Source organism: Papaver somniferum, chromosome 2 (assembly GCF_003573695.1).
Source record: "Papaver somniferum cultivar HN1 chromosome 2, ASM357369v1, whole genome shotgun sequence".
Taxonomy (NCBI): domain Eukaryota; kingdom Viridiplantae; phylum Streptophyta; class Magnoliopsida; order Ranunculales; family Papaveraceae; genus Papaver; species Papaver somniferum.
This window is the reverse complement of record NC_039359.1, coordinates 21874057-21893624: the sequence shown is the minus strand read 5'-3', so window position 1 is coordinate 21893624 and position 19568 is coordinate 21874057. Positions and strand designations below refer to the sequence as shown.

The 19568-nt window shown below is 42.0% G+C and overlaps 1 protein-coding gene across 1 annotated transcript; it reads right to left on the bottom strand.

Annotated features, from left to right (window-relative positions):
* Positions 1 to 8119: 8119 nt before the first annotated feature.
* LOC113350729 lies at positions 8120 to 8629 on the bottom strand. The gene has a single exon (XM_026594853.1). The coding sequence runs from the start codon at positions 8627 to 8629 to the stop codon at positions 8120 to 8122; it is 510 nt and encodes a 169-aa protein (XP_026450638.1).
* Positions 8630 to 19568: the final 10939 nt, after the last annotated feature.

The following is a 19568-nucleotide window of genomic DNA, read 5'->3' as shown; positions in this document are numbered from 1 at the left end:
AATCTCAAGAAAACATAATTTAAGTAAATAAGTAAGAGATGAACATGAACACAAGATATACGTGGTTCGATATGATTGCCTATGTCCACAGGGTGAAAGGATGATCTTATTACTTGATTCAAGGTTACAAGATGATGTTTCTTACTAACAAGCTCTCTAGTCACTCTACAAAACTCTTGGTGTTCTCTTTCCCTTACTGAATTACTTGGTCCCTCTACTCTTTACAAAGCTCTCTATTTATAAGCTCTCAAGATGATACATCCATATTACACTGTGAATCGTGGTACATCTTTCTTGCTGCTCTTCTCGGGTACCATGTGATGCTTCTCCCAACATGTCGGCCTAGGCTGGGTGAGATCAGCTCCCGACATTCTTCTGTCCGATGTTGATTGCCTAGTATGGCCGGATGTCGTCCTTTATTACGACCCAATGTTGTTATCCCCGAGTCCTACTTTAACCAGATACTTCTTATCCTTCCAACTACTTATTCAGAGCATTTATTAACCTAGCGTCCGATAGACGTCTCTTCCATCACATCCGAGCTTCACCTTTACACGTGCTGGCTTCACGGGTTCTTCTGATGCCTCTTTCCTTGCACCGAGCCTGGAAAGGATGATTCGGTGCCTCGCATCTTCCTTACTATTGGTACAACATCACCTAGGATTGCTCCACCTGATCTGTGGATTATTTACACCTACATTTATGCCCCTTCTTTCACTAGTGTGTTCGACACGAGGGGAAGAAATCGCTTCGTCTCCCACGTCTCTGGGCATGTCGTGTTTTCCGCCATGTTGTTCCCAATTATCTACGTCTTTATGACTTGTTACCTCTTTTCCCGGTCGCAACTATTGGGACTATAAATTCGACAATTAAACCCTTGGTCTCTCACTTTCTCCTTTCACAGAACCGCGTTCTTTGCTTTTTTGCCATTTTTTCCTTCAACTATTGTTTGAGTAACCTCTGTCTTCCGCTTTCCTTCTTGTTTTTCTTTAAAACCCCTATTCTTCCTTTCATCCTACCATTGTTTCTCTCTTGCTGCTGCTGTGATTCCGGTCGTTCGTCATTTTCTTCTACATTTCCCAGTTCACGTCTCTCCTTCAAATTTCCAATGGCTTCTTCAACTCCCTTCATGACTGAGAAGAGGTGTGTGAGTTATACTTTTTCTGATGATGATGGTGTTCCTCTTGATTCTTTGTTTATTGTTGACAGCCCTTGGCAACATGATCATCGCGCTCTTAACTCTATCTTTTCTGATGATTCTCCTCCGTTTTCATGTAGGAATGACAAGAAAGTCGCCAAAGATTTGACGGATGAACAGTTCATCAAACAACTGAAGGATGATTATAACCTCCATGGTTATGACTTCAGACTCTTGTCTGGCCAAAAGGGTACTCTGAAGAAGGAGGAAGTTGAAAAGTTTCCTCACTCGGCCGAGGAGACCATTATCACCAAACGCCAGTTAGAGCTCGGGTTACGCTTTCCTCTGTATGATCTTAGCCGTCCTTTCATGTATGAATTCTTATCTCAGATTCGTCCATCGCGTGCCCTAGCTCAATGGAATGGTAACACCTTTCGCCTCATGGATGAGTGGGAGAGGAGAGGACGGGGCGAGTGCTCTTCTACTCCTGGGTCGACTTATGATCCTTCTCAAGCGGGCGACTACACTTCTGCCAGCTTTGTCGGCAACTATCGAAGCGGGACTGCTACTAATGGCGATCTTGCTGGTTTTGACGCTAGCCCTCATCGTAACAAAGTCCCTACTGGTGGTTTTTCCAAGTTGATGTTGGACGAAGATCCTGAGGGTGGTACCAATACTAATAAGCATGCCCGTCATACTAGTGATACTTCCTGAGATCGGGTCCCTCTTGTTATTTATGGTCCTCTTTTAAGTGGCAAATTTCCGCCTCCTGCCGAGCCTTATCCATTCTGGGTATTTAATTATGATCGGGTAAGTTTTTTTATCTACTCAATTGGTCGGCTCGGGTAACCAATAAGATAGTGTTTAAATTTGTTCGTATTTTTTCAGCCTAGGGTTTCAACCCTTCGGAAGAGGGATAAAGGTCCTAGCGCAGGAGTCGAGGAGAAGACAGGGAAGGTAACAAATATACTACTCTGTTTACAGTATATGTACTTTCCCCTATTTGTTGCCTTGAATGGATCTTACGATGAATCATGGGCAGAAATATAAAGCTGATAAAGGAGAGGTCGGCACTGCTGCGGCGAAAGATGGTGAGGATCCCGATGATCGACTGCCCTTATCTCACTTCTTGAAGAACTTTCCCCAAGAGTCTTCTGACGTTTCATATACCATTGTAGGTGGTAAAGATGGAGGTAAATGGAAGGATACTGCTCCTAAGGGTTTTCCCCCTGCAATCTATTGAACTGCCTACTGGTAAAGGGGTTGTTATTTCTGATGTTAAGGTAGTTATGGTGATATCCGATAATGAAGACGATGAAGAAATATTTGGCTCGGATGGGGATTCAGATGGATCGGGCCAGGAAGAGGAGGCGAAGGACACGGAAAACTCGTTTGCTGGGAAGAATTCTGGTGGCGACCGTCAAGTGTTAGAGAACCAGCCAAAATATGTTTCCGGTCCGAGCTCGGGTGGTAGCACTTTCTTTACCTTCTCATGTCCAATCTGTGACTCCCTGGGTGCACTCGCTTCCCCTGACTTTATCTCGTATATTACCGATGATATGTTCAATATTGTGCCCCTCTATGCTGGTTTGACTGATAGTTTTGACGTTATGGTGAGTCACATTTCCTTAACCATTCACCAATTATGGGAGGGAGTGATTTAGTGATGCGAAACGTGTTGTTTTGTAGGCTGCTAATCGAAGGTTGCTGGAGGCTGCTATCCGCCGAAAGGAGCTACCGAGATGGAGAGACTTCGTTCCCAGCTACAACAGGAACAGGGACGAGCCCGAGGGCTAGAAATTCAACTAGCCGAAGCAAAAGGTATTTGTCCAAAACTTTGTTATCGACGATTGATCATGTAGTGCCAATATCCTGAATGTAGTATTGTCTTATTAGCTGAGATTTCTAGCCTAGATAGAGACGCCGCCCCCGAATATCGCCGAATGAAGAAGAAATTAGACATCGGATCAGGTCAGGTAGCCATACTTCAACAGATTCACAATAAAGATGATAAGATCGATCGTCAGGCTGCCAAGATTGAGGAGCTTCAGTCCGAGTTACTTCGAGATCAAAGTTTTGAGTATGCGCCCGACAAGATGGATAATCTTCGGATCCATTTACTCCAGGCTCAAAAGGCCGCTGCCGATAAAGGTTTGTTGGCCGAGGCTTTGGAGAGTCAGTGTGGATCGTTGAGACTTCATATTAGAGACCTGCATTCAGATCGTAAGCGGTTGTTGCAGGTAAAAGATATTGCCGAGAGATCCACACAAGAGATGGAAGGGAGACTTCGTAACTTTAATCAGATATCCCAAGAATTGAGATGGGTTCAGGCTCAGTTGTCTGGTCTTCAGTTGGCACACGATCGGCATAAGGCTAGTTGGAGCGATCACAAGAAATATTGCCCCACTAACGAGTTTAATGAGCAGCATTATAATGAGTTGGCTGCGAAGATATTTGCCCCGGAGAGTAGCTTGTTTAAATCCGAGGAAACCGTTAAAATAACTTTACCCTTGCTTGAAGGTGTTCCTATACGGGTTAAATTGCCCCGATGTCTTTTTGTTATGTCGTTTGCCCCGGTATCTTTGTTATATTATTGTTTGTTATAGTGATGACCAGTTTGTTATGTTTGCAATCGAGCAAGGGAAAGTTCGATCCTTGGAGGAGGAGGTGAATCGATTAAAGGTAAGCGAGGCTCAGCTGATCGGGAAGGTTACCGCTGCTGAGAATGCTTCAGTACAATTGACTCTCCAAGTTGCAGAGGATAAAGGGAGGTTTGCTACCGAGTTGGTTGAGAAGGTCAAGGCGGGTATAAAGGAGTTTCGTGAGAAGAAGCGAGCTGATCTTGCTGCTAAGAAGGCGGGTTCGGCTCCATCGAAGGAGTAATGGATGGATGCCTTTTGTAGTGTTGTGTCACTATTTTGCCTTTTTGCCTCGGGATGTATTTTCTATTTTCGTTTGAACGCCTTAAACGCTTTTGAACATGTTGTTTTACGGGGTGTTGCGTCACCGACCAATTACTCTTTTGTTAGGAATTGTTTTCGTTCCTGACATCGTTTCTTTGTTTCTTTGACTTTATCGTTTGTAATCGTCAACCTTTTAGTTCCTGCATGTTGTGCCAATTATCCATATGTCAGTATAAAGTTTCATTTCTGTCGAACACACTCAACATGGAGGGTCATCGGGCCCAATGCCATGTCCCTATTGAGGTATCTCATCACTGTCATTTTGATCCAGTGGGAAGGTATTTAGTCATTCCTAGGTTTTAGGGATTGATATCCCCAGGGAGTTATCAATTAACTAGCCTGGGCAAGTGATTTCGGCCACTTGCGATGGGAGCAATGTTGTATGCTCGAATGTCGGGTACTCATGCCCCGACAATCGGTCACTGGTTTCCAACCACTAGGACCCTTAGACTACCTCGGCACTTGCGCACTTCCACTGCCCCGAGTTCGAATAGCCCGTCGAGTGTAAGACACCTCGGTACTTGCACACTGCCATTGCCCCGAGTACGAATGTTCATTCGAGTGTAAGACACCTCGGCACTTGCACACTGCCATCGCCCCGAGTACGAATATCCATTCGAGTGTAAGTCACCTCGGCACTTGCACACTGACGTCGCCCCGAGTACGAATGACCATTAGACGCAATTGTCACATTCCCTAACCCACGTGGATTTTTAAGGAAATAAATGACATGATATCATACCTGCTCATACACCTCGCAATTGTCAACATATTATACGCTCCTTCTCCCACTTTTTCCACAATAGTATATGGTCCGCCCCATCTTGCCGCCAATTTTCGCCTTTCTTATCACGTTCATAACTGGGTAGTTCCTTCAGTACCAACTGTCCTGGTTGGAACTCCCTTGGTCAGACTCGTTTGTTGTATTCACGTTGTAGTCGCCTTTGGTAGTTTTCCATTTTTCGTAGAGCCATTTCTCTAGTTTCTTCCAAGTCGTCGAGCTTGGCCAGAATTAGATATGCTGAGATGTTCCGTCTCCATGCCTCAGTCCTTGTGGTGGGTATCATTTCCTCAGTTGGAAGGATGGCCTCGGTTCCATATGTTAACATAAAGGGTGACAAGCCGGTCATGTCCCTTCGGGTAGTTCTGTAATCCCATAGAACATTATAGAGCTCCTCACACCATTCGCCGTATTCCCCATCCAACTTCCTTTTCAGATTGTCTGTTATTGTTTTGTTTGTGATCTCGGCCTGCCCATTACTTTGTGGGTAAAGGGGCGTCGCCTTGCTCTTTCGAATGTTGTAGGTGTTAAATAGCAGTTCGATATTATTGCCTTGTAGCTGTTTTCCGTTGTCCGAGACGATTGTTGTTGGTACACTGAAATGACAGATGATGTGTTCCCAAATGAAACGAAATACGTCCTTGTCCCGGATGTGCCTCAGTGGTGCAGCTTCCACCCATTTGGTGAAATAATCAGTAGCCACAATAAAATACTTTCTTTGTCCCGACCTGACATGCAATGGTCCCACGATGTCAATCCCCCACTTGGCGAAGGTCCAAGGGCTAATCACTGAGTTTAAGGTCACTGCAGGTGCGTGTATCTTCTTGCCAACTTTGGCACTCGTCGCAAATTAACGCCATATGTTTTGCATCTTCGCTCATGTAAGGCCAGAAGTATCCCATAGTCTTGGCTCGGGTTGTCAGACTTCGGCCCGAGCTATGATTGCCCGCGGCACCATAATGTAGCTCATTCAATATTGAGTGCCCTTCCTCTTTGCTTAAACACCTCAGGAGCGGTCCTAGGTAGGATTTTCTATATAAGATACTGTCTCGTAATTCGTATGATGCTGCTTTGCTTTTGATTTTGTTGATCTCGGGTCGTCCCTTTGGTAATTCTTCCGTCTCCAAATATTGATGAATGGGTTTGCGCCAATCGCCAGCTTCATACTTATCGGCCGGGGTTACATCTACGTATGCTTTAGTGTCTATTGTTTCAGGTATGGATGGCATCAGGATCCTCGTGATTCGGATGCCTTCAGTAGTCGAGTCTGTTAACATTGGGGCGATATAGGCTAGTGCATCCAAGTGACGATTATCTTATCTACAGATGTGTCGGAACTTAATATTAGGAATCTGATTGATGTAAATTGGGCGAGTTCCCAATATTTCTGCAATACCGGATCGTGGAAAGCGTATTGTCCACTAATCTGACAAATCACTAACTGGGAGTCACTAGTTAATCTCACATCATGAATATCCATTTCTACGGTTGACCATAAGGCATGTAATACGGCCTCGTACTCAGTGACATTGTTTGTTGCCTTGAACTCCGGCCTAAACGAATGGACCATCTTTTTCCCTTTTGGTGTAGTGAAGACTAACCCTAATCCCGGTCCGTCTACGAATACTTACCATCGTGTAGGACTACATGTTTCAAGGAGGTCGGATGGATCTTCTCGGTCTTCTTGCATGCCCAGAATATCCTGGATTTCATCATCATCGTCTAACGGAAAATATGCCAGAAAGTCAGCCACCGCATGTGCTTTTACTGTCTTTCTCATCTCGTAGAAGATGTAGAACTGCTTAATTTGAGCACTCCATTTAGAGATCCGTCCCGACCTTGCTGCATTATCAAGTACTGATTCTATAGAGGACTTCGTAAGCACTTGAATCTTGTGAGTTTGGAAGTACGTCCACAGTTTATATGTTGCAAACACTAGGGCGAGTATCAATTGTTCGATTCTGGTGTAGTTCTTCTCCACCGGGTTCATGGTCTTGCTTATGAATTACACGGGTTTTTCGTCTGCTCTGACATTTTTTACTAAAACTGCACTTATAACATAGCTAGTTTCCTCGAGATATAGGGTAAGCACTTTATCAGGCTCGGGTCTTTGCAATACAGGTAGACTCGCAAGATGTTGCTTAATCTTTTGGAATGCTTCCCCACACTCCTCGATACATTTGAATTTTTCTCCTTTTCTTAGAGTCCCAAAGAAGTCTTTACATTTTTCCAACGATCGTGAAATGAATCGTCCTAACGCTGCCAAGTTTCCGTTCAACCGTTGCACGTCTTTTATCGTCATTGGAGATGGAATTTCCAAGACGTCCCTAATCTTGTCGGGATCGGCTTCTATACCTTTGTCAGTGATTATGTACCCCAGGAATTTACTCGAAGTTACACAAAAGGTGCACTTGGCCGGATTCACTCGCATCTTATATTTTCTCATAGTTTGAAAGATCTCCCGAAGGTCATCGATATGGCTGGATGCCACCTTTCTCTTCACTAACATGTCGTCCACGTAGACTTCGACGGTGTTGTGTATTTTATCCTCAAACATGTCCTCCACTAACCTATGATAAGTGGCATCTGCATTTCTCAACCCGAATGGCATTTTAGTATAACAATATAGCCCTCTAGGTATAAAGAAAAATGTATGTTCCCGATCCTCGGGAGCCAAAGGGATCTGGTTGTATCCTGAGTACCTATCCATTAGTGTTATCGCCTTGTATCCAACTATGGATTCCACTAGTCGATCGATGCTGGGGAGAGGAAAGCTGTCCTTTGGGCAAGCTTTATTCAAATCGCTAAAGTCGATGCAGATCCTGACCCCTCCATTCCTTTTAGGGACTATCACCATGTTAGATATCCATTGCGGGTATTGAGCCTTTCGAATGATTCCAGTCACTTGTAACTTCTTCAACTCGGACTCTCCCGCTGCTTGTAGCTCAAGTGCCATTCTATGCATCTTCTGTTGGATCGGCTTGAACTTTGGATCTATCCTTAGGTGATGTGAGCAAACCTCCAGGTCGATCCCTTCCATATCGTGCATTTTCAGGCGAATACGTCCATGTGTTCCCGTAATAGAGTTATCAGCTGCTCTGTTTGTTCGTCCAATAGCAAGGTCCCGATTTTAACTAATTTTGGTTCTTCCTCGGTTCCTAAATTGATCTCCCAAGTAGACTCTAGGGCCGAGAATTTGGGTTTTGGCTCCTTGATCGGTATCGCCTCCTTTGATTGCTATAAGATCTCTTTCTCGCCTGCTTCATAGGCCATGACTGCTTGCAAAATTACTTTCTCTAGTTCTTCCCCCGCCTTGATTTCCTTTGCTTTATTCTTTTCGCGTAGCTGTCTTGATCGTCTTTCTTCATTTTGTTGAATATCCAGCTGCATACATTGTCTTGCGGCCTGGGGATCGCCTATCACTTCAACGACTTCCCGATACGAAGGGAACCTTAACCTTTGATGGTAGGCAGAAGCTACCTCTTTAATGCCTGCGATCCAAGGTCTGCCGATAATCGCCTCATATGGTGATACTACATCTACAACATAGAAGGTGATAAGTGTATCCAAGTATCCCTCTCCATCTGAGACTCTGAGCGTGACTTCTCCCTTTGGTACGGTTACTATCCCATTAAATCCATAGACCCGATAGGTTAAAGGAATTAGGATGTCATCAGATAGCTCCATCCTCTTGAACGTGTCATAGAAGAGGACTTCGAATGAACTCCCACTGTCCACTAGTATCATTTTAACTCCCTACTCTTCAATTAGTAAGGTGATGACTAGGGGGTCTCCATGTTCTTGGCCATTCATCGGGACATCTTTAGCTGAGAAGGTGATCGGCTGCATCATCCAGTCTTCCATCGGTAAAGTTTTTGCTACACTGAAAAATTCTTTTCCAGCCTGATCTCTCTTGTGAGTTTGTGATGTAATGGCAGTCCCCAAATCGAATCCCTGAGTGTCCGAATGCGAGATGGTATTACAGACGAACTGGGTGCCTCGATAGATCCTTACCTGATGCACAGGGGCGTCGGGTATGTTGGGTGTTGGTGTTGTTTGTTTAACAAAGTGCCGCAAATATACATCCCGAATCAGATGTTGGACGATGTCCTTTACTTCCCGATAATTGTTCGTCGAGTGGCCTCGGTATTGATGGTAATGGCAAAACTCGGGGTGGTTCCTTGTCTCGTCAAACTGTATCCCTCTAGTTTTCGGGTACCTGATGTCGTTCCTTTTCTCTACTTCCTTGAAGATTTTTTCTAGTGGTGCGTTTAGAGATGTGTAAGTTCTCGGCTCATGACGAGTCCTCTTTCCTTTATCTATCCGTTCCTTCTTACCCGAACCTTGTTGTGGTTCCACCAGCCCCTTTTCTGATCGCTTTGAGTCCCTCTGAGGAGTTTCCCCACCGCTGCATTGGCTTCTTGTACTCCTCTGTCTTGTGCTCCTTCCTGTATTTCCTCCAACGCGATGTAGTGTTACTGCATCTTTATCATCTCCTTCAATGTTTGCGGCTTCTTGTTGTAAATAACTATCCAGATGGGATCGGACTTCCCTAAAGAATTCTCGAACCCGAAGGTCTGTTGGTCGACAGGCGCTTTCCCGATATCGGTGCACAGCTTCCTCCATCTGTCCGTCAAAGATCTTAAGGGTTCTCGGAACCTTCGTGCCAAAATGAATAGCTTATTTATCCTTGGCCGAGAGATACTGTTATCCATATAAGTCTCAAGAAATGTTTCCACCAAAACTCCGTAACTGCCTATCGACTCGTCGGGTAAGGTATAAAACCAATTCCTCGCTTCCCCTTCCAAGCTCGCCGGAAAAAATTTACACATTAGCACATCAGAATTCTTCCATTGTAATAACGACATGCTATACATCTTGATGTGCTCTCTTACGTCGCCTGTGCCGTCGAATCTGGATGGGAACGTGGAAGTGTGCACTTCGGGGGAAACGAAGTTCGCTCTAGCTCTCGGGTGAACGGAGTCTTCTTTGCTTCACTAATTACCTCTGCTAACTTGTTGTCCTCCCCATCTCCATCCAACTTCTTAACCATTTGTTCAAGCTGCTCGAGCTTACCTTTAGTCGAAACATAGGGGCTACCACTTTGCACTTTTTCATCGGTCGAGGAATTCTCGGGAGTACCGTAATCCACTCCTCGCGCGGTTGGGGTCGGGTGCCCTCCCTTGGCCGAGTGGTGGAGTTCTGGTAAGCCTTGATTGGTGTGGTTGCTGGATGACCCTTGGCTCGATGATCCTCGCGACCTAGACCTCTGGTTCCGAAGTTGATAATTCTCGTGCTCTAGTGCTAGATTTCTTCTTTGTAATTCCCTCATCAGGTCGCCCTGCCTTCTCTGGTTTGCTAGAATCGCCATCAATGCTGGGTTGGTGCATTCATGGCTGGAGTGACCCTTCACATGGTTTCCTGGTGTGGTAGGTGGCGCAACTGGTGGTGTTGCTGGTGGCGTTGTTGGAGGTGCGACAGGGGGGATGTCTCGGGTTGTGTTATCTCGTCCCAAACGCACTTGCCTAAGCCTTTCTTCTTATTGATCCAAAGCATACTGGTACTATGCTTGTTGCAGGGCCCTCCTTCGATCTTCTCGCATCATTATCGCTTCTTCATCGTCCTCTATGTCTGATGCAGTCATTCCATCCACCATATTCTCTGGTCTCACTTGGCTCGGGTTGATGCACAATATTCTCGGGGGAAGATCATCGTCTCTGCACAGATCAACCTCCTCGTTAACAGCTTCCATTCTTCCACCCGGTGCCCGGGATTCTTCCGGCTGCTATTGTCGGTTGTTCTATCGTGAATCCGTTACTCCTTCCTGCGCGCTTGCTCCTGCTACCGTCCGATTCCTCAGGATCCTGCATGTCCCCGAAGTGCTGGCCATAGGCTCGGGTACACTTTCTTCGCCGAGATTCGTCCCTACCTACGTCAGCAAAACATGCAACACCTCACTTTGAACTGCTTTCGAAAAGGTTTTACGAATGAAGTACAATAAGCAACAGTTCTGATATTCAGAAAACACCATACCAAGTACAATTTCTTTCTAGTTTGACATGATGAACTCAGCAAATTAGGCGGACAAATTTTGTAAAGGTGCCTTGCTATGTCGCTTTCGGTACCCTCACCACGCATTAATCATTATTTGTCCTAACATTCCTTGTGCCAGAAATCATTAACTGCCCGTACAATCGATCGGAAAGTTTCTTTCTTGTCCAAATTCTGATGTGGTGATATCCCTTCATTGTTTTGCCGGTATCACCACTCACACAAGTTGCCGGAGTAAAGTTTTCTCGACTCTTCCTTACGAATTATCCTCAGAGTTCCTCAAGGATTGATATACCTTGGGATTCTCCTAGGTTTTCTAGCTACGTTGTAAGGCTCTTATGCTGGGATCAAAGTGAGATCGGCACCGAAGTGCTCATCATATCCATTCTAGCCACAATTTTGGTAACCCTAACTCAATGATTTTGATAGCTTAGCTGTCCTTATTGCTCTAAAACGGAAAACAACCAGCGAGATGAAGTTTCATTTTAGCTACAACCAAAAATCAAAGATGTTATTTTGGGAGCTTTTGAATCTTTCTAACAATTCGCCGTAGCGAAAGAATGACAATGGAAGGGAACAATCGCTACCGACCAAAAATCGACGCCACAATTAAAAGAGGGATTTTGTTTATCATCATTTCAAGAAGTTTTGACGCAAAGAATAAAGAAAAATCTATAGTTTATATAAAGAAAACACAACAATCTATAAATCTCATCGACTGACGTGTCTAACCAAAAGAGTTTTCCTTTAGCTTCAACTAACACTCAAGGTAATTTAGGAGCTTTGGATTTCTCCTTTTTGGCGACTGATTTCAAGGTATCCGAAGATGTTATATTGTACCCTTAGTCGGCGCCAGAATGTAGATGTGGAAAATCCTACTACTACATCCAATGAATATCAAGAACATATAACTTAAGTAAATAAGCAAGAGATGAACATGAACACAAGATATACGTGGTTCGGCATGATTACCTACGTCCATGGGGGTGAAAGGATGATCTTATTACTTTATTCAAGGTTACAAGATGATGTTTCTTACTAACAAGCTCTCTAGTCACTCTACAAAACTCTTGGTGTTCTCTCTCCCTTACTGAATTACTTGGTCCCTCTACTCTTTACAAATCTCTCTATTTATAAGCTCTCAAGATGATACATCCATATTACAGTGTGAGTGGTGTTACATCTTTCTTGTTGTTCTTCTTGGGTACCATGTGATGCTTCTCCCGACATATCGGCCTAGGCTGGGTGAGATCCTCTCCTGACATTCTTCTGTCCGATGTTGATTGCCTAGTATGACCCGATGTCGTCCTTTATTACGACCCGATGTTGTTATCCCCGAGTCCTACTTTGACCAGATTCTTCTTATCCTTCCAACTACTTTGTCAGAGCATTTATTAACCTAGCGTCCGACAGACGTCTCTTCTATCACATCCGAGCTTCACCTTTACATGTGCTGGCTTCACGGGTTCTTATGATGTCTCTTTCCTTGCGCCGAGCCTGGAAAGGATGATTCGGTGCCTTGCATCTTCCTTACTATTGGTACAACATCGCCTAGGATTGCTCCACCTGGATCCGTGGATTATTTACACCTACAACTTTAGTTTGACCAGATCGGTGGAAATAGAGGATTCGTTGGGGAACAAAAGGATGGTGGCAGCTTCAGCGAACAACGAAGGTGGTCATCTGCGTCTCGGCTAGCTTTTCTGCGAAGATGAAGCATGTCACAAGTAGTACCACTGGAGTAAGCCCTAAAGAATTATACTCGGAGATCCAGCAAGCGAAGCCAGTTGTTAACCACTACCAAAATTCGCATATAAAAGGAAAGAGTGACAGTATAATGAGGGTTGAGCTTTTAGGGTTCATAAGAGAGTTTAAGTTTTGAGATAGATAGCGTTCATGTAAAAGAGACAAAATACTTGTAATCATCTTTTACTCACAGTTAAATCACCCTTGTGGATATAGGTTTTGACACCGAACCACGTAAAATCGTTCATGTATCATTTAACTTACGTACTTGCAAATCTAACCTCATAATCTTTAATACTTCACTGATATCTTTTTTGGGTGTATTGTGGGATTTTTCACAGCTACACTTTGGCGCCCTAATTAGCAATTCGGTGAATTATTGCCGAATAATTCGCGAAAATAATCAAGCAAGTGGGTTTGATCCCATGACCACAATATCACACTCTAGGCACTTCATCACTGTGCCATTCCGTTTTTGATGATGAAAATGCATATATTGACTATATATTCACCAATTAAAACATAAATAATGCTAATTATAACAACAACATATGCGGAATATTTAGTGCCGCATTAAAATATGTGAAACGCATTATACACGAATTAACGAATTCCCACATTTTTGCCGGATTCCTCATGTTTGACCGGATTTGCATTTTGCTTCGCCGGTTTATACGCGGAATTTTTCCGCATGACGAACTGCTAACTAGGTTTGGCGCTATAAACAAGGAAATTTTTTCAAAAGGGTTTATCCTACCCATGTGCTTCATTTCGGGTAAAATTTTGAATTTTGACAAGAAGATAGTAATATAAGAGTTAGTAAGTTTTGTAAGGTTTCTCTGAGAACACTAGAGATATGAGTTTCTAAGAATGTTGATGGTGGATTTTTGACGGATGCTAAATTCATAAAATTGCATATAAAATATGTATTTCTGACCAGTATCAGGAGCATAGAAAATTGATGTCTTCGTGTTCCGCAAGAATAAGTTTTGCGAAGTTTTTTTGAGAAAACTAGAGATCTGAGTTTCTAAGAGAGTTGACGGTGGATTTTTGACGAAGGCTAAATTCGTAAAATCGCATAGAAAATATGTATTTCTGACCGGTATCAGAAGCATAAAAAATTGATGTCTTCACGTTCCACAAGAGAAGTGAATTGCAGTCCTATCAAAGTAAATATATGTGACGGCAATATTAATGCCTATGAGGCAGAGCTTTCAATATTCCATGTATTTTGCAATTAATGCTGAGCGGCTTAGCATCTCTTTCTATATTCGAAATTCATTCGAAAGAAACTGCTGGTGCTGCAAATTTTCCCAGAATAATGTTCAGAGTGAATACAATGTTGTCATCCCATATCTCGATTTTCGAACCAATTAAATGCTCATAGACATATTGTCTGCTAGTATAGAGCGATTAATTAAACTAGTGCTGCATATTCATCAGATGAATTCCTAGAAAACATGTTATTTTACCCCTAATATTTATTTACCTCATTCCATGAATTTTTCTAGATGAATTCCATGGATTAGTAATAATAATTCAACTTTCGGGCATAAGGGCCACCACCGAGTAAGCCCCCAATAGAAAGTACGAGTGTATTTAATAATAATGCTCTGGTGAGCATTTAAAAACATGGATGAAGGATGATACAGAATACTCACAAATAAGGAAAGAAAGAGAGGTATAAATAAATAAATAATAATACCAGCCGAACTTCAGTGCCCAAGGAAATGGTGTAGCCGAACTTTCCTCCAATGGTGTATCTCCTTCTACCCCTGATACACTCTTCGAACTTCAGCAAAAACATCCCCCTGCACACCTGCCTCACATACCAGCCGAGGGTGTCTCTGCAACTGCACTTTATGTCAGTACAAAGGATGTTCTGTTGGCTCTTAAGAGTTTTCCCAAAGGCACTTCATGCGGGAGGGACGGTCTTAGAGCTCAACACTTATTGGATGCTATGAGTGGGGCTGGAGCTATTGTTGCTGATGAATTACTTCTCTCCATAACGGGCGTTGTCAATCTGTGGCTGGCAGGGAAGTGCCCTCCCATTCTTGGTGATTTTTTGGCCAATGCCCCTTTAACTCCACTGCTTAAACCGGGTGGTGGGTTAAGACCAATCACTGTGGGAACTATATGGAGGAGACTATGCTCAAAATTGGCTGCTACGTCAGTGCGCAAGGAAATGACATCATATCTAGGCAAGTACCAATTTGGCGTTGGCATTTCATGTGGTGGCGAAGGCATCTTGCACTCTTCCAATAGATTTCTTGAGTTGAAGGGTGCTGACGCTTCACGGGTTATGCTTTTTATAGGCTATTCGAACGCGTTCAATCTAGTTGACAGGTCCACCACCATAAGGGAGGTAAGATCTCATTGTCCGGATATCGCTAATTGGGTTGAGTTTTGTTATGCAAAACCAGTTAGGCTCTATTATCAGAACTCAGTTGTTTCTTCGTCCCAAGGTGTTCAACATGGTGACCCCCCTTGTCCCTTCCTATTTGCACTAGATCTTCATCCCCTTGTTGAGAATATTGCTTCCCAATGCACCTTATACCTCCATGCTTGGTACCTAGATGATGGCACTATTGCAGGTGATAAAATGGAAGTGTCTAAGGCTCTGAAAATTACATAAGAGGAAGGTCCTAGCTATGGTTTGCATTTGAATATCTCGAAGACGGAAGTTTTCTGGACACATATGATCCAATAAGAGATATTTAGTCTGCTTTCCCTCCCAATATTGGTAAGCATGTGAATGGTGTTAAACTCCTTGATGGGTCGGTCAGTCTAGATTCGAAGTTTTGCAGTAACATGGTACTGAAAAGGGTGGATACTTCTATTCAGCTTATGAGCAAAATACAGGAACTACAAGACCCTCAATGTGAATTATTGCTTTTACGTAATTGCACATGGGTTTCTAAGTTGTATTTCACCCTCCGCACAACATGTACCAAATTTATTCAGCTTGCTACTGATCGTTTTGACAAAGCATCTTATGCAATATTTACGTCGTTTAATAGTTGGTGATGGTGCGGGTTTTGGCTTGGTTTAGCAAAGGCTTGCTACTCTCTCTATTAAAGACGACGATCTTGGAGTGCTTATAATGGCTGATACAGGTATGTTTTGTTACCTAGTGTCTCATGCTCAAACTCAATATCTACAGAACAAGATCCTGAATTTGTCGGATACTTCAGATCCTTGCCTCAGCTATCAGCAAGCTTTACAGGTTTTTGCTCAAACTTGTGGTCTCTCCTTTAGTTTCAATATCAGTGATACTGCCCCCCATTTCATGAAGTCTTTGGTATTTATTCATTTTGGTATTTTTAGGGAGAAGATACCCACTAGTTACTCTCTTTCATCGCATGAAGCAACCCTGTGGAAATGTAATAGAGCTGAACAAGCTATGGATTTTCTTAAGGATATTCCCATCCCCGGGCTTAATCAGGCTGTTGGACCTAGACAGTTCAGCGTCGTCTTACAATATCGGTTGGGTATACCCTTATTTGAGGAACACAGTTTGTTTTCTTGTTGTAACAGGCCTATGGACATTTTTGGTGACCATGCTATTCACTGTACCAGTGAGGTTGGGCTCAAATTTTGACATGATTTGGTCAAAGATGTATTGGAAGGTATATGCTACAAAGCCGGGGTTGCTGCTGGGAAAGAAGTCTCTTTGATTTTCCTTTCAAATACGTAGAATGAACTCAGACCCGCCGACATCATGGTTTATAATTGGGAAGATGGTAAGGATGTTTGCATGGATGTGACAAGTGTTTCACCTTTCACAAGTTCTAGGAAACGTAACATTTCTCCAGGGAATGCCATCGCTGCAGCTATCACACGCAAGAATAAAAAATATTTGGAAAAGTGCACTTTGGATGGTTATGGGTTCGGTGTTTTGTCCTTTTCTACTTTGGGTGAGCTCGGAGTAGATACTATATCTTTTCTGAAAAGATTGAGGAATTGTATGGCTAGGCATGATGCCAACTTCAAGTTAGCCAAATCTCTTTTTTATAGACTAGGCATTGTTATTCAAAAAGGTGTTGGCGCTCAGCTTGTTGCTAGGTTGCCCACCATTCTCTGTAATCTCGACCTTGTTCTTTAATAATATATCCTCGGGGTGCGTTTTTTTAAATAAATAAATAATACTAATAATAGAATAATAAAATAATAAAAACGGGCACCTAGCTCAATTGGTCATCCCTGTTTCCCAAAAGTTTCATGCGCTCCAGGAGGTCTCAGGTTCGAGCCCCCGATGGCGTAATATTACAGGAATTAACATGAAAGATAGAGTTAGCTTGATGCCCTTGTGACACAATCTCATCCCCCCCCCCTCCGCTTCGTCTCCTTTGGCTAGGTTACCGGTGAGGCTCGCTGGTAGGCTAGCACAACAACCTGTTCAATTAATCTAGTAGTATGTTGTTGGAGCTTAGCTTGTTAGGCTTCCAACTAGTTAATGTAAAACTCTTTATCCAATAATAAAAATATAATAATAATAATTTATTTATTTTAAATAATAATAAAAATCCCTTTGTGGCGCTTTTTTTATAAAATAAAAATAAAAATAATAATAGTAATAGTGGGGAAATAAGTGTTTGGTCCTTTTTTAGGTGGTCCCAAGTCTGATTGGTCCTTTGGGAAAACGTGTTTCCTGTTTGGTCCATAATTATTTGAAAATATAAAAGAGATAAAAATACCCTTCCGTGTTAATTCCTAGTTATTTACTTGTAGCAGTTCATTTTGTTTAATGAACTATCAGTCTTTTTGTACATTTGAGTTCATTCTGTTTCATGAAAACTCTACAATTCATTATATTCTATGAACTTCATTATATTCTATAAAAATCTATGTTATTCAGAACAAAAAATCAGAGTTCATTCTTTCAAATGAACACATAACAAAACTCCACTATTATGAATAAAATAAAAATAAGAGTTCATTCTTTCAAATGAACATCTAATAAAACCTATATGAAAACAGAGTTCATTTTTTCAAATGAACACATTGCTAACGACCCAATTATTCTCTCTGCTCTATCTACTCATTGATGTCCTTCAAAACTCGAAACAAACTCATTTCAGAATAACCATCATGATCAGCAGCAACACAGGCGCGTGTTCTTCGTATTTGAATTAGGGAAGAGAAGAGGTACCCTGAGTAAAAACAGCAGGTGCTCTTATCGACAGTGGCTTCCTTGTGAAATTCGTTAGTCTCTGCTGGGTGCCTTTAGCAATTCTATGTCCTCAGAAATCCCGCAACTTTGACTTGCTTCAAACACCCATAAAATCTTCATACGACATTGGATTGACCTCATTCCTTTGTTGTTAGCTTCGTCTTTTTGCCCTCTTCAAGATGATACAAAGGACTCTTAAATTCGAACAAGTTCCACTTAGTCCGTGTCCCTTCTCCGTTTGCGGCTAACTTCTTTTATTGCACAATTAAGTGCCAAATTGCTTCTTTTGGATAATTCACCTAATAAAACATAATTGCACAACTAAGTGCCAATTCGCTTCTTTTGGATGATTCACATAATAAAATATAAATAAGAGAAAACAAGAGTCATATACAATAATTTGCAAGAATATATAGCAAATACTAGCATGGAATAGACACTAAAAATATATAAATATGCACTTATCAACACCATAATATTTTCGTTTCAACCTATAAGTCCGATACCAAGTGTGATTGTCTATTGACAAACTCAAGACAATACAACAACAAGGTATCCACTTGATAATAGTTATGGTATGAAACCATATACTATAGGATCACAATCAAGTGTCTTGGATTGATGTACAAGTGTTATTTGATTTATTATAACTTAAACAATATTATAATGCAGAAGTAAAGTAAATGACATAAGAAGATTTTGTTAACGAGGAAACCGAAAATGCAGAAAAACCCTATGACCTAGCCCAATTTTGAATACTCTCATAATTAAGCCATTATACAAAGAACAAAGCTAACTTCATATAGTCGAGACCAAGTAATCTACCCATAGTTACTTAGTTCTTTCAATATCCCTGCGCCTACAACCATCTGGCTGACGCAGGTGAATACCAAGATAGAAATCACTACCTTGAGTTGCTTTACTGATGTAAATTCTTAAGCACTCAACTCCTTTTAATCGTATTCCAAACAGTAAAGGAACAAAGTTGTTTGGTAACTCCTCTCTCAATCTTTAAGAATAAAGATATGTTGAGTTTTTGACAAAGGCTCATCCGTTTGAACAAGTAAACTCCTTTGTTGGGCAAGATCAATCAATATCCAAGATAATTAGATCTAGAGTCACAACTATCATATTCGAATATTGAAGAATACTACCAAATGATAGTTGTCGATCTATATGACTACTTGAACAAATCTATCAAAGATAAATTAGATTTTAGTAGGATCCCATCCAATCAAGATTTGTTCCTAAGGTAATATTACAAGATGCGAAACCAATCAAAAAAAATCTTTTTGTCTTTAAATCTTTAATTGTACCTGCACATAAAAAACTTGATTCCACTTATGATCGATCACGCACATCAATAGATGATCACAAATTTTCTTCAGATAAAAAAAAAAACAGTTCTGAAGATCTCGTTGATACTTTGATCTAGTTTGAGTAACCTTATTTAAGAAGAGAAGGATCTCAAGAATAATTAAAGTTTCAACAATTGTTAGTCAATCAAAAATTGAAAACTAAATAACAATGCTCTTTTCTAGTTTCCCACCAACGGTACTTGCTAGAGCTTATTGATCCCAAAGAAGTCTTTAGATAAACGAACGTAAGAGATTTTGCCTAATTAGGTTACTTTCCTCTTCGGTATATAGTATTACAAGTAATACTAGTAGTCGGCACCGCCAGAAACAATGGATAAGGATATTATATAACAATGAT